Source organism: Phlebotomus argentipes, unplaced genomic scaffold, assembly GCF_947086385.1.
Source record: "Phlebotomus argentipes unplaced genomic scaffold, Phlebotomus argentipes genome assembly contig_6, whole genome shotgun sequence".
NCBI lineage: Eukaryota > Metazoa > Arthropoda > Insecta > Diptera > Psychodidae > Phlebotomus > Phlebotomus argentipes.
Window position 1 is genome coordinate 853,695 of NW_026776145.1, and position 11,989 is coordinate 865,683.

Here is an 11,989-nt window from a genome sequence, read left to right on the forward strand (position 1 = left end):
GTTTATTGGAACTTTCCGAGGAATGCCTTTGATAGGCTTCGATATGAATTTGAAGTAGCTGAAGGAGATTATAATAACCACAAAAAATAAGGTCGTGATTGAAAGACTGCACCTTTATAATTCACACGTGTAATTTCAAGTATAATTCACTTACGTCGTCTAGACATCAGAGCCATATCGGCGGTTATTAAAGTATTTAGAGAAATTAAAGGAAAAAGAGCTGGCGCTCGAGCAGATTGCTCGGCTCGCGGTGGATGTGCTGACCCACGAGCAGCGCCAGCTTCTGCGCGTACTGGCACACTGCCGGTACCTTCACGTTGCCACTCCAGTTGTAGTACAAGTGCGTCATCTTGTATGTCCACATCTGGATATGGTTGGCCGACAAGCCGCTCTCGTCGTAGATTACATTGTAGCTGGCCGGCGAGATGGTGCCCGTGCGCGTGCTCTGCGACACCAGATAGAAGTCATATCTCTCCGGCAGCGTGATCACGTCATCCACCACAGTTCCAGACGGTGGATTCTGCACAGCGTGACCGTTGCCCTTTTTGAAAAAGCGCGTGTTGATCCTCTTCGTCACCACAATGAAGGTCAACTTCGGCGCCCTGTCACCGAACATTGTCTTCAAATCAGCGGCCAGCTTCTTCACCTCGAACTCCATAACGTGCGAGATGTCACCCTCGCCGACACCATCGCGATAGAAGAAGATCCTGCTTGGTGGCTCCTTGTGAATATACTCAAATTGCTTCAGTGCCTTCATCATGTTCACCAGCAGAAAGTTACTCATCTCCTCGCCAAAGCGATGCTGTGACACGGCGCTGAAGTATGTGTTGCACTGCTTCAAGTCCATCGTGGCCACGAAAGCGCCATAAGACTTGGACTTATCGTTCGTGTCGAATGTCACGTCGAAGCCCACCGTCATCACGCCCTTGAGTGGAATACGCACAGTCCAGGGCGCATTGCCCAACTTACAGTTCATCTGTATCATCACTTTGGACGCAATGCCACCCAGAATCTTATCATTGGACATCGGCTTTGTCCACATGACTTGCGTGGGTACGGCTCTCTCCACGCACGACTTCTTCTTGATGGCCGAATAGCGTTCGGCACGTTGATTTGGCACCACACACATGACGATCTGCGTAGAATCATTGCACGCCTTCTCGATGGCATTCACGTACGACGTCGAGTAGTCGTTCGGGATGCGGATGTAGCTGGGCTGCGCCATCTGGAAGCCCGCCCTGTTCGCCGTGCTGATCAACATACTCACGAAGCGCATGGTCAAGTTATAGTCACGATCCGTGCACACGGCGTGCCAATTGCTCAGTCTGTCTGTCTCGAACAGGCGATTCCTCTTCAATGCACCCGTCCAGTCCGCATCGTTCGGCATCTCTAAGCGATCACCACCGAAGCGGATCTCCTCGCGCGGCAGCACGCGCCCAGGAACGTCCACCAGATTTCTGTCCAGCGCCATTTCCCACTTCTGCATTGTCTCCTTGGCGCGCGGCTCATTCTGGATGCGCCGATTCAGATCCAAATAGCGACGCACACGCAAATCCGGCCCGATGCGCGTGTGCTGCGCCATGTCACGCATCAGTCTATTGTTCGCACGCTGCTGCTCCGTGAGACCCGTGAGGCGGCACAACTCTGGCACGAGATTCACTATCTCCGGTCGTCCAGCCTTGATGTCTCTAGCCTTAGCGCGCGACACCAGCATCGGCTGCTTTGCGTCACGAATGTTGCAGTTGTAGCGCTCACGGAAGTATTGGATGAACGTGATCTTGTCGCCGTTCTGCTTCTGGAACGAGCTGCTCGGACTGAGAGTGAAGTCCACATCGTCGATTCTGTAGGTCAAGTTGTTGTACTCCGTCACGACGTGAGCTCCTGACAAAAGGAGGAGAGAAATAGAGAACAAGGTAAGTTTATAGGAATGACTTCCAGGTGGTGGAAAAGCACATTTTCCTCCCTATGAAATCTACAACACACTGTGAATGCCAAGGAAATACATTAATTTAATACTTTTCTACTTGTGACTTTTTGTATTTAAAGTACTTTTAAAGAACGAAATAATGTCCAATAGTTAACATTGAAATTGTTGGTATAAAAAAAAACGTGAAAAATGGGCATGAAGAGAAACCCTTCAGGCCTGGAAACTGAAAATTAGTCACTGAAGAATTTCAAAATACAGTTAAGAGTAAGGATTTTCTTTCGACTTCTTAAAAGAATCGACAAAACTAACTCGTTACGCAGTGAGCGAAATAATAATAGTTTATCAGAAAAATTTGATGATGTTGCAAGCAAGTGAAAAACAAAGCACAGACAGATCAGATTTCATCACGTGCGAAGAGAAATACCTTCGGAATGTTTTGAGTGGCAAAATGAAATTATCATCATCAACTCACCAATAAGCGCCTGCTTGATGGAATCTATATCCCTGCTTCTCTCCATCATCACCTTGTAGCAGCTCTCCATGCGGATGACTTTATGTGTCACTTCTGCACAGATCATGATGTCCGTCTCGTGCTGGCGAATGGACGTGGCGAATCCTGGCCACACTTGCAGCGCATGCTCGGGAATTTCGATCTGCAACAGAGAAACAGGAATCGTTATACAACCATTGCACTAGCGAATTCCTCAACACTATGTGCCTCTTACCTTCTGCACGGGATCGAAGTACTTGGTGCCCTTCGGTCCATAAGCGCGCTGCATGTTAAGGCTCTCGATAGCATTCCTCATAATCAGATTCAGCAGATGTGTGTAGTGCCCGTCCGTGGTCAGCAGTGTGCCCACGAAGCGAACAGTGATCTGCACAGCCTGCTCGCGCTCGTCCTTGTCTACGATGATTGTCGGATCGCTGGCGAATTTGTACGGTGAGAAGATCATCGTGCCGTCGAACTGGAAATTGCCCAGACGCGATACGTGGCGGCGCATCAGCGCTTTCCTATTGGCCAACAACTCGATGTCCGGTGAGAAGTCCACACGATACTTATACACATTCCACTCGGGCTTCTTCAGCACGCGAAAGTAGTTGGCCACGAGCATCAACACTTCACCCGCCTCGCCCTTCTTCGTGTTTAGCTGCGCCGGACGCGTGACTACAATGTCCGTAATGGCGCGATTCCCGCGACGTGCGCCGCGCGAAACATCTACGCTGCGGGCAGATGAACTTGAAGTGCCGGGAGCGTCAGCGAATCGGGCCATAGCGCCAGACTGAGCGCCATGTGCTGTGGCGCGTCCTGCCGCTTGAGGCGCTCCGGGGCGGATCTGCGGGAAGGCAGAGAAGGCTTGAGACACGGGAACGCCCTTGCCTGCACCTTGGCGCCTGCCCAAATCGCCGTTGCCATCCCTGCCGTGACTCGGTCCCGCTTGCGGCTGTTGCACCTGCTGGCCACGGCCACGTCCGCGCGCGCGTCCAGACATTACAGGAGTCTCGTCACTCATCTTCTGGCGCTTGTTGGTCGGCTAGTTTTTTGATCTGAAAGGGTCATACAGCACAGGATTAGCCGCAGGTAAATGATTTGAGTGTTCCTGAGCTCATTACACGCCACAGGCCAATAATTAGGGTGTGAAAGAGCACTACAGTTCACTTGAGCGATCCAATATTACACTTTGAGCAACACAAAATAAAGTTACGATACGATTAGAGAAAAAAAGACTGAATCTCACTTTTGCTGATAGTGCAATTTTATCTTCAGCTCTGAAATATTACTCCCTGACAATAAAACCTCAGCGAAATCTAGTCGCTTTGCAGGGATTTTGGTCATTTTTCTCTTTCTAACTCATTTACGACTTGATACACAGAGCAAAAAACTGCGCAAATCAATATTTACAAAGCTAGCTTGCAAATGCCAAAACCGTACAGTTTTGAAGATAAAGCGTATTCACAAAAACCGGAATGTTTGAATATGTCGGCACATGTTCGACGTATCGACAAAAAGAACGACGCCACGCAATTTCTTATACGCACTTTTCTCACATCTTTGCCAGAATGTATATATCAAAAATCATCATGCTAGATTAATTACATAGTAGATATTTATAATTAGATAATTACACGACAAAATAGCAGAAAATGCGGGAGATTTCAGGGCTTTTCTCAGCTAAAAAGGAGAATTCAAAATGGCGGCTTCGGTGAAAAAAAATTTCACAGTGAATTTTCTTACGCAATTGGAAAGGAAAATGGGAAATTCCTAGTTCAGGACGATCGCGAGAGGATGACAAATGTATTGAAAAGGGTTTCAACTTACAAGTTTTCTGATTTGATAATCAGTTGCTGAAATCTCTGCGGAGACTTGCGGAGAAACTCCTTTCACTTCAAAGGCACACGGTCGAATGTGGTTCGAGAGGTGCCGAGAACCGATCGAGGTTGGGGGCGAAACACTAGAAGCGCTGCTGTCGCTAAAATGATCTTTTGGAGGGGAATTTCCTCAAAATTCTCGGGCTTCTCGGGATTCCAGTATTCTCTCTTATTATTTTCCTTTTAAAAATCATTGCAAATCAATTAAAAGGTCGTTGAAAAATAATCACAAAATGCGAAGAATGGTTTCAATGAACTTCAGAAATGTATTCATCCAACTCAAAGAATTTTCTTGCTGATGGCCTTACCAATTAAATAATTCGGTATACAAGTATGATTTTCTAAAATGTAAAAATTTTTCCTCGCTAACGTCGCAGACGAGATAAGCATTCTTCGAAAGATAAGACATTTTCTCGGATATTTCTACAGAGTGCCAATTCAGCAAAACAAGTCAACAGCATCGTGATATGTGAACATTTGAAGTGTTGCAATGCCTTCAAAAGGTAACTGAACGCAGCAACTGATTTGGAAAATAAATTTACTTCAAATTTCTCCTTGAATTTCTTAAGAAACTTCTCACTATGCTGTTGGATTCCAATAATACAATTCCTAAAGCAGAAGCTCACAACTCATTCATCACCATCTTATCCAATGTAAGGGAAAAATAGAAATTTAAAAATTTAATAAGACTCCTTTTTTTGTAGGAAGATTGCTACGATGTCCATTATTATCCCAATCATCTCAAATGCACCTTCGTGCTCGACAATTCCGAATCATGTGGATCAAGAGAAACATTTATAAGGTACACATCGCAAATTTATTGCTTTGCAGTACTATCGGCTAGCTTGCACTCTGTCTGTGCGATAATTTTCATGGTAAATGCTTATCTTTATGGCTCTTGTATGTCACCACATCCTCCAATACATCTCAATTAATTCTTTTCCCCTCAGATTCTCGAGCTTGTAATACTCTTCCTCCTCATAGGCCTCATTGCCGACCGATTCTTCTTTCCCGTGATCAACATTGTCGCCTTCCGGATGGGCCTTAGCGAGTCACTGGCGGGAATAACTCTCATCGCTATTGGATCCGGACTTCCGGCTCTTTTCGACATCTTCCTGGACGATTTCTCAGAGAATGTGGACACGATTGTTGAGGAAATACTGGGATTTACGATCTTTAGTGTGGCAGTTATTCCAGCCTGCATTGTGATCCTCAAGCCCTTTTGTGTGATCAGTCGCCAATATCACAGAGATACAGTGTCACTGATTTTCAGCGTATCTCTCATTGCGATCATCGTGATGGACAGGAAGTTCTCGATGTTCGAGGGGATTTCACTCTATGCTGTCTACATTATTTACCTGACTGTGGTAATTGGGGATCATTTCTATCAGATACACAAAGCAAAGAGTGAGTAAAAATTCTATTCAAAATTATCCAGTTCCGAATGAAATTACTTTGAAATTAACTAAACAGAAAAGGAACTACAACGAGAAAGTGAAGAACCTCCTTCAGATGCTGAAACTGGCGAAGAAGCTATAGCGATGGAGGCAGAGGCTGTGGTGAGACGTCATAAAAGGAAGCACACGGGATGGAAGAAAATGAATAATAAGGAGCTTTTTCAGAATTTTCTGGAACACATCACTCCACTAGATGAGGAGATCTTTGCATTATCGTCCTCATGGTATGAAAGATTCTTGGAAATCTTCCAATCCCCTCTACTCTTCATTCTGATTTTCACCATCCCAAGTGTTGACTACTCCATTTCGACGAAGAAATGGTGCAAATTGCTGAATGTGATACATTGTATCACTTTTCCTCAATTAATAGCCTTTCTATTTCAAGGTGGGTATTTTAATATATTTTGCCATTAATTTGCATCAAAGATGTGAATTCTCGAGTAATATGAGTGCAGAAAATTGGGAGAGGAAATTGCTCATTGAGCAGATGATCAATAGAAGCACTTAGGAAGATTGACGATACGCGATTGGACGTATCAAAAATAAATGAGCGAAGAGATTGTGGTGCTTGCTAAAATTCTACTTGATCTCTATTGCCCTAAAGTTTAAAAATTCACATTAGAAGCTAATTAAAATTCAGAAATTCTCCCTTCTCAGAAAGTGTCTTGATTAATTGTTTGCGGAGAGAAAAATTAAGTTTATTCTATACTATTTAATTTATTCCCCTTTTGTAGCATACCCTCAATTAAAACATGTTCGTTTGAATTGCGTAATAAATGATATTTTGTGTAGAAATTCGTGAGTGTTAGGCAAAAAAAATTTACACGTGTTTTTGCTGCTCGATAGAGGCCAATTAAATTTACGATGATTTAGTATAGCGTAATCTGACGGAACGCGTAATTTTTATCAGAGATAAAATGAAGACATACTGCAATGAAATATTCTCTTGGCAGAAACCACACTCAACCTCTGGATATTTCTAGAAAGTATCACATTTATGATTGCAATATTTACCTTGTAAGGTACAGAAATAGCCAGACGAATAAATACTGTTACATTTTGCTACATCAAAACAAATAAATATCTCATGACGACTTTTATGAAGCGAGTGGACTTTTTTCGCAGAATTGCAAAAATTCACTCCTTAGTTCTGCCAAAAATGCTATGACACTTGAAATTGTGCAGATTTCTCTCAAATCATCAAATGATAATTTATTTGCCATTCTCCTTTCAGTGTCAGATGTGGAACTGTATGGGGTACAATTGTGGTTGATCGTCTTGGGTATTGGATTAATTGCCAGTGTGATCGTCTTTATAACGTCCGTGGTTGAGACTGAACCGCAATATCATGCAATCTACGTCGCAATGAGTTTATTGGGCTCCATGATTGGACTGCACTTCATCTCTGAGGAGATCGATAGTATTCTCTTCACTCTTGGCGTAGTCTCGAAGATCTCCATGGGCACACTGAAGCTCACTGTCTTGGCATGGGGAGGATCAGCCACGGAATTGGTGTCCAGTCTGGCGCTGACGAAGAAAGGATATCACCGAACGGGATTCGCCACGGCTTATGGAGTGCCCATGTTTTATCTCTTGGTTTTCACACCTACGACTTTTATATATGAAATGATCAGCAACGGAGAAACAAGCACTCCCTGCAAGTTTGGCCACATGGGAGTCACAGTGACCATCTTTCTGGTCATGATTTTGGCTCTTCAGATGATTGCAATCACTCTGGCCGGAAATTGTGCCAGAAGAAGTGCTGGAATTTATACTATAATGGTCTATGGAATCTTTCTGTTGTTCTGCATTCTTGCCGAAGGGGAAATAATTCACGATTACGGAACAAATCATGAGGATCTCAAGACATATTACTCCCAGGATACTCCAAATCTTAGCAGAAGTAAAGCTTTTTCACATGGTGACAATTGAAAGCAGGATTAAAACACATTTTGTGACTTCCACTTGACATTATTTATTTAATTGATAAAATAGGCTTTCTTGTATTAAACGTAGAGAAATAAAATAAATTAATTAAATAGAAATAGTGTAGAAATGCAATCAGTTTAGTGAAAAGTAAATATGAGGAAAAAAGAGTAAAGTGATCAGTTTTTAACACTTTCAACAGAAAGTCTTGTAGTAAAATAAAGATGAGAAGATTTCTTGATGAATTTATTCTCCTGTCATCATCTCCATGAATTCTGCAAAGAGAAAAGACATTTGTGAGAACTAATTTACAATGACGTGAGTGAAAAAAGACACTGTGTGGTTAGTAATATGCTAATAAGATATTCGGAAGTTTTTTCTCTATACAATTCCTCTTTTTATTCAATCCAGGTCTTTGTCCGATTGTGAGTGGAAATAATCAATAAACTGCTTTTTATCAGTATCTTCTCGCACATCTGGGCGATCGCGTGCGTGGGAAAAGGCAAATCAAGCAGTAATGTTGTCAGCAAATCGAGATTTTTTTTCCACTCATTGCAATAAATTTGGCATGGAAGAGATCAAAGGAGATGATGACGAAATGAATTGTGGAGAGTCGAGGCAACAAGTGAAAGACATGACTTTGATGGCGGGGCAAAAAACAAATAATTCATGAAAAGTGGGATTTCTCACCATCAAAGTCAACTGTTCCAGATCCATCGGAGTCAATCTCCTCTATCATGATGTCCAGCTCGTGTTCTGTGAGCTGGTCGTCCAATTCACGGAGGATCTCTCTGAGGCATGTTGTGGGAATATAGCCGTTGCCCTCCTTGTCGTACAGGCGGAAGGCCTCGCGAAGCTCCTTCTGCATCGCTTCTGCATCCTCCTCAACGATGAACTTGGCGGCGAGCTGGACGAATTCGTTGAACTCCAAACGGCCGGATTCTGGGTGATGAGGAGGGCGAAAAGATATTCATTACTTGTGTTACTAAAAATACCCATCGCTAATGTGCTCTTGTTTACTATATATTCTCTCGCATGTAGGCTTTAATTCGCTCCAATATCCATTATTCAAGTGAAAATTGTATTTTTAACCTTGTTTCACAGGCTGAGAGGCGGTTCTCTCATGGCAAAACAACTGCAATTTATACTCACTGTCCTCATCCACCTCATCAATGAGCTCCGCGAGGATTTTGCTGTTGAACGGCTGACCCATGAGTCTCAGGATTTCTGCCACAGTCTCCGTGGAAATGCTTCCAGTCTTCTGAGCATCGAAGCTGTTGAAGGCCTTCTGCAGCACTGGAGAGAAGAGACAAAAGCATTTCTCATTAGCCATGCAGCCCAACTAAATTCAACACTATATATCACTAGCCTAACTATATAGAATGGCCAAAGTAATAAATGTTGGTGTTAAAAAGTGAAATGTCTTATGGTCTCGCTGATTGACTTGGCTTTACTCCAATTTGACGGCTGGTTGATGATTGCAAAAATTAGCACGGAAAAAAGAGCTTGTAAAAGTGAATAGCCTGTCTTTCTAAACTAAAGCATATTGATGATCGCGCGAAGGAGGATGGCGTAAAAAAGATGATTGAGATGAAAGGAAACTATTGAGTAAAATTTTGTACGTCCGTCTCAAGGCGTCATTGAATCATCTGAGTAATTTGTCGCGATGGACTGATGCAACTTTAACTAGTTTTTCACGACAGTTATGAATAATTCTACAATAGAAACATTTTCCCATCCAACTGAATATTGCGAGTGGCTTTCTACGATAATGGTTTGTTTTAATTTTTAATACACCTCCTGAATATTGAGATTTTGAAAATTCTGCTCAAAGTCGCGATAAAATACAACCTCCTCAATTTCATCTGGGGGATATTGAAGGCACAATCTTCCAAAAATAATTCTGAAAGATCTGTGAGAATAACTTGGGAACACTCGATAGACCCGATTTATCTAACTCTTTGTTGCGCGTGTCGTAAATTGAGACAGATAATATTTTACTGAATAAAATCCTTTTGGCACAGAATCACAATATTTAAGTCTCTGAGTCTCGCGTGTCTATATCCAAAATCACTCGTTCAAGCTCTCTCTTCGGTGATGCTGTAGGAGAAGATTCCCAGCTTACATGACAGATTTTGGGAAGGAAAAAAGCGAGCAAAAATTCATAGCTTTCAATGAAATGGCTAAAGCCTAGTGCACTTGAGAAAGAAAAGAGTTTCTCCATCCAACAGACTCTAAATAGAGTGCCTCCATATATTTTATATTTGTATATTGGCCAAACACATATCAAATATTGTATTTATAACTGAGTTGTGTGTTAAATAAAATTTCTTCACCCACATAAAATTTCGTACAAATGATCGTTTGGCCAGAAAACCGGACACAAAATTATAACCGAAACTGAAAATAGATATTCTAGTATATTTTGTTCACAAATGAAGAAACGAAATATACCGTCTAGTTGTTTTTCCAACGAATTGTAAAGTAAGGCAAATTAATTTTGGCACGAGACAGATTGCCGTTTACTGCTGAATATTCAGCAAGAAAATCCACCATCGATTTCATCCGTTCTCAAAGTCAAGAGGAGAATTCTACAGTGCTCGAGGCTTCACATCCAAATCAATAAATAAATTCTATCCGCAGCCTTTATAGATTATAAAATTCACTCACCAGCAATCTGCTCTGGGGGTAGTTCATCGGACTATAAATACGATTTTTTTCGAGTAGATAAAGGGAAAAATCCACATTAGATGGCGATAATCTCTGGCTGTCCACAGTCAATCCTCTCAGCAGAAAATATACTTACAATATCCTCCATTTTAGGTGATCTGGTTTTTGGTTGCGAAAAAGTGCAAAGAAATAAAACTTGAGGTGCTTGAGGGTCAGTGGGAGGCAAAAAGTGTGGTTTTAAGAACAATCACTGCACAGAACTGTGGAGAGATGTGAACTGTCTGGCCCTGCTTCCGTAGCAACTCAACCGCAGACTATTTTCACCAATGATCGTCTTAAAACTGAATCCCAGAATTTTCATTATTGGAGTTATTACCCTCCGTCAGCGGCAGCAATTATAGCCGTTTGCCATCCGCGTGTGGCAGCGAATCCTAACGATCCAGAAATACACCACACGCAATGCAATGAAGGAAAAGCGAGAGGAAGAAAATAATATAAATGCGATTGTAAATGTGGAAAATTTAACTGTGCCGATGGTGCTGATTTTCATACAGACATCAAATTTTTATATTTAGAAGAGAAGATGCGAGAGGGATATATGTAGCACAGAATATTATTCTTTCGCGGAGGGGATTTTCACCGAGTCTTCTCCTTATAGTTGTCATACAGTGACTCTTCATTTTTACTCTAAGGCCTCTGATCTCGACTTCTGCAACGCAGACAATTTATTGCAACTCACTCGAAACTGTAACTGGCTGGTATGGATTGATTGTTTGATATTAAAATGAACAATTTGGCTAAAATAACACATTTAATCGTTGATTTTATTGTACATAAAATATTATATAATTATGTGAATAATAAATTTTGTACTGTCATTAAATCTAAAAATTGTTAAAATTGCGAATAGAAATTTGAAGAACATGAAAAATGTACAGCGTTCGGCTCAAGTCACGCATAAGCACTCTGCGAAGTGACTTGCTCTGACCCAGAATCTTCCCGCCAAAGGGCTTCTTACTCGGGATTCAGCTGAGAATTCCTCGAGCCCATAAATTCCCGGTGAATGACAATGACAACAGCAATGTAGTAGCTAAAACAGAATCCACTGAAGATATTGCGAGAAATCTCAGTGCAATTTAGCGATGAAATGACTGTAGTCATTGCAGTAAAGTAAATAGTTAATATGTCTCTAGGCTTCCTCGTGCGTCCATTTGGTCTGCGCACAGCGACTGAAATGTGCGGTGGCTGAAAGAATTTATTGGAAATTCGGAATTTTTTGATAACATGCAATAAAAATCGAAAAATTACAGCTCATTTCACCACGTAATTTACATACCTTCATTTAGACTTCTCTCATATGATTTTCTCGTGAGAAAAACAAGCAATAAATTGGTGAATTTTAACAAGAGCAGAGGAGATATTAATAGGAGAGGCGGACTGACGAAAGGAGCACACGAGATACCGAGAAACTCAATATCAGTTTCTATTGTTTATAAATTTTCTCATCTTACTTATAGTCACCAGTGAAACATGTGAAGGCGCGAAAAAATATGTATTTAATCTGAAATAGAATTCCTAGTGACTTATCAACACAATTAAGAAAGCAAATGGATTATTACTGCTGTTTTCTTTCGCATTCACA

At 41.8% G+C, this 11,989-nt stretch overlaps 3 protein-coding genes across 3 annotated transcripts; 1 reads left to right on the plus strand and 2 right to left on the minus strand.

Moving 5' to 3' along the window:
- Window positions 1-113: 113 nt before the first annotated feature.
- LOC132258890 (protein aubergine-like) lies at window positions 114-4,354 on the minus strand. Its single transcript, XM_059756431.1, has 4 exons — window positions 4,245-4,354; window positions 2,653-3,472; window positions 2,400-2,580; window positions 114-1,881 (listed from the first exon to the last, which is right to left on the minus strand). The coding sequence occupies exons 2-4, from the start codon at window positions 3,436-3,438 to the stop codon at window positions 206-208; spliced, it is 2,643 nt and encodes an 880-aa protein (XP_059612414.1). The 5' UTR covers window positions 3,439-3,472; window positions 4,245-4,354; the 3' UTR covers window positions 114-205.
- Window positions 4,355-4,875: 521 nt separating this feature from the next.
- Window positions 4,876-7,703, plus strand: LOC132257199 (putative sodium/calcium exchanger 7). The gene is made up of 5 exons (XM_059754003.1): window positions 4,876-4,947; window positions 4,999-5,169; window positions 5,245-5,701; window positions 5,768-6,097; window positions 6,986-7,703. Exons 1-5 carry the CDS (start codon window positions 4,876-4,878, stop codon window positions 7,681-7,683), a joined length of 1,728 nt encoding a protein of 575 aa, XP_059609986.1. The 3' UTR covers window positions 7,684-7,703.
- A 135-nt stretch (window positions 7,704-7,838) lies between these two features.
- Window positions 7,839-10,731, minus strand: LOC132259059 (troponin C). Its single transcript, XM_059756607.1, has 5 exons — window positions 10,484-10,731; window positions 10,348-10,378; window positions 8,830-8,973; window positions 8,368-8,619; window positions 7,839-7,952 (listed from the first exon to the last, which is right to left on the minus strand). Exons 1-5 carry the CDS (start codon window positions 10,493-10,495, stop codon window positions 7,924-7,926), a joined length of 468 nt encoding a protein of 155 aa, XP_059612590.1. The 5' UTR covers window positions 10,496-10,731; the 3' UTR covers window positions 7,839-7,923.
- Between the last annotated feature and the right edge of the window lie 1,258 nt (window positions 10,732-11,989).

Bases quoted from the DNA above. Each gene is read 5' to 3' on its own strand.
- LOC132258890 (XM_059756431.1), bottom strand. From the start codon at position 3,438: ATGAGTGACGAGACTCCTGTAATGTCTGGACGCGCGCGCGGACGTGGC. The intron at 2,581-2,652 runs GTAAGAGGCACA...TCTCTGTTGCAG, and splicing joins ACTTCGATCCCGTGCAGAAG to ATCGAAATTCCCGAGCATGC. The intron at 1,882-2,399 runs GTGAGTTGATGA...TCCTTTTGTCAG, and splicing joins CATCAAGCAGGCGCTTATTG to GAGCTCACGTCGTGACGGAG.
- LOC132257199 (XM_059754003.1), top strand. From the start codon at position 4,876: ATGCTGTTGGATTCCAATAATACAATTCCTAAAGCAGAAGCTCACAAC. The intron at 4,948-4,998 runs GTAAGGGAAAAA...CTTTTTTTGTAG, and splicing joins TCATCACCATCTTATCCAAT to GAAGATTGCTACGATGTCCA. The intron at 6,098-6,985 runs GTATCACTTTTC...TTCTCCTTTCAG, and splicing joins ATTGCTGAATGTGATACATT to TGTCAGATGTGGAACTGTAT.
- LOC132259059 (XM_059756607.1), bottom strand. The intron at 8,974-10,347 runs GTGAGTGAATTT...TCTTCTCTCCAG, and splicing joins ACCCCCAGAGCAGATTGCTG to TGCTGCAGAAGGCCTTCAAC. The intron at 8,620-8,829 runs GTGAGTATAAAT...CTCATCACCCAG, and splicing joins TGATGAGGTGGATGAGGACA to AATCCGGCCGTTTGGAGTTC.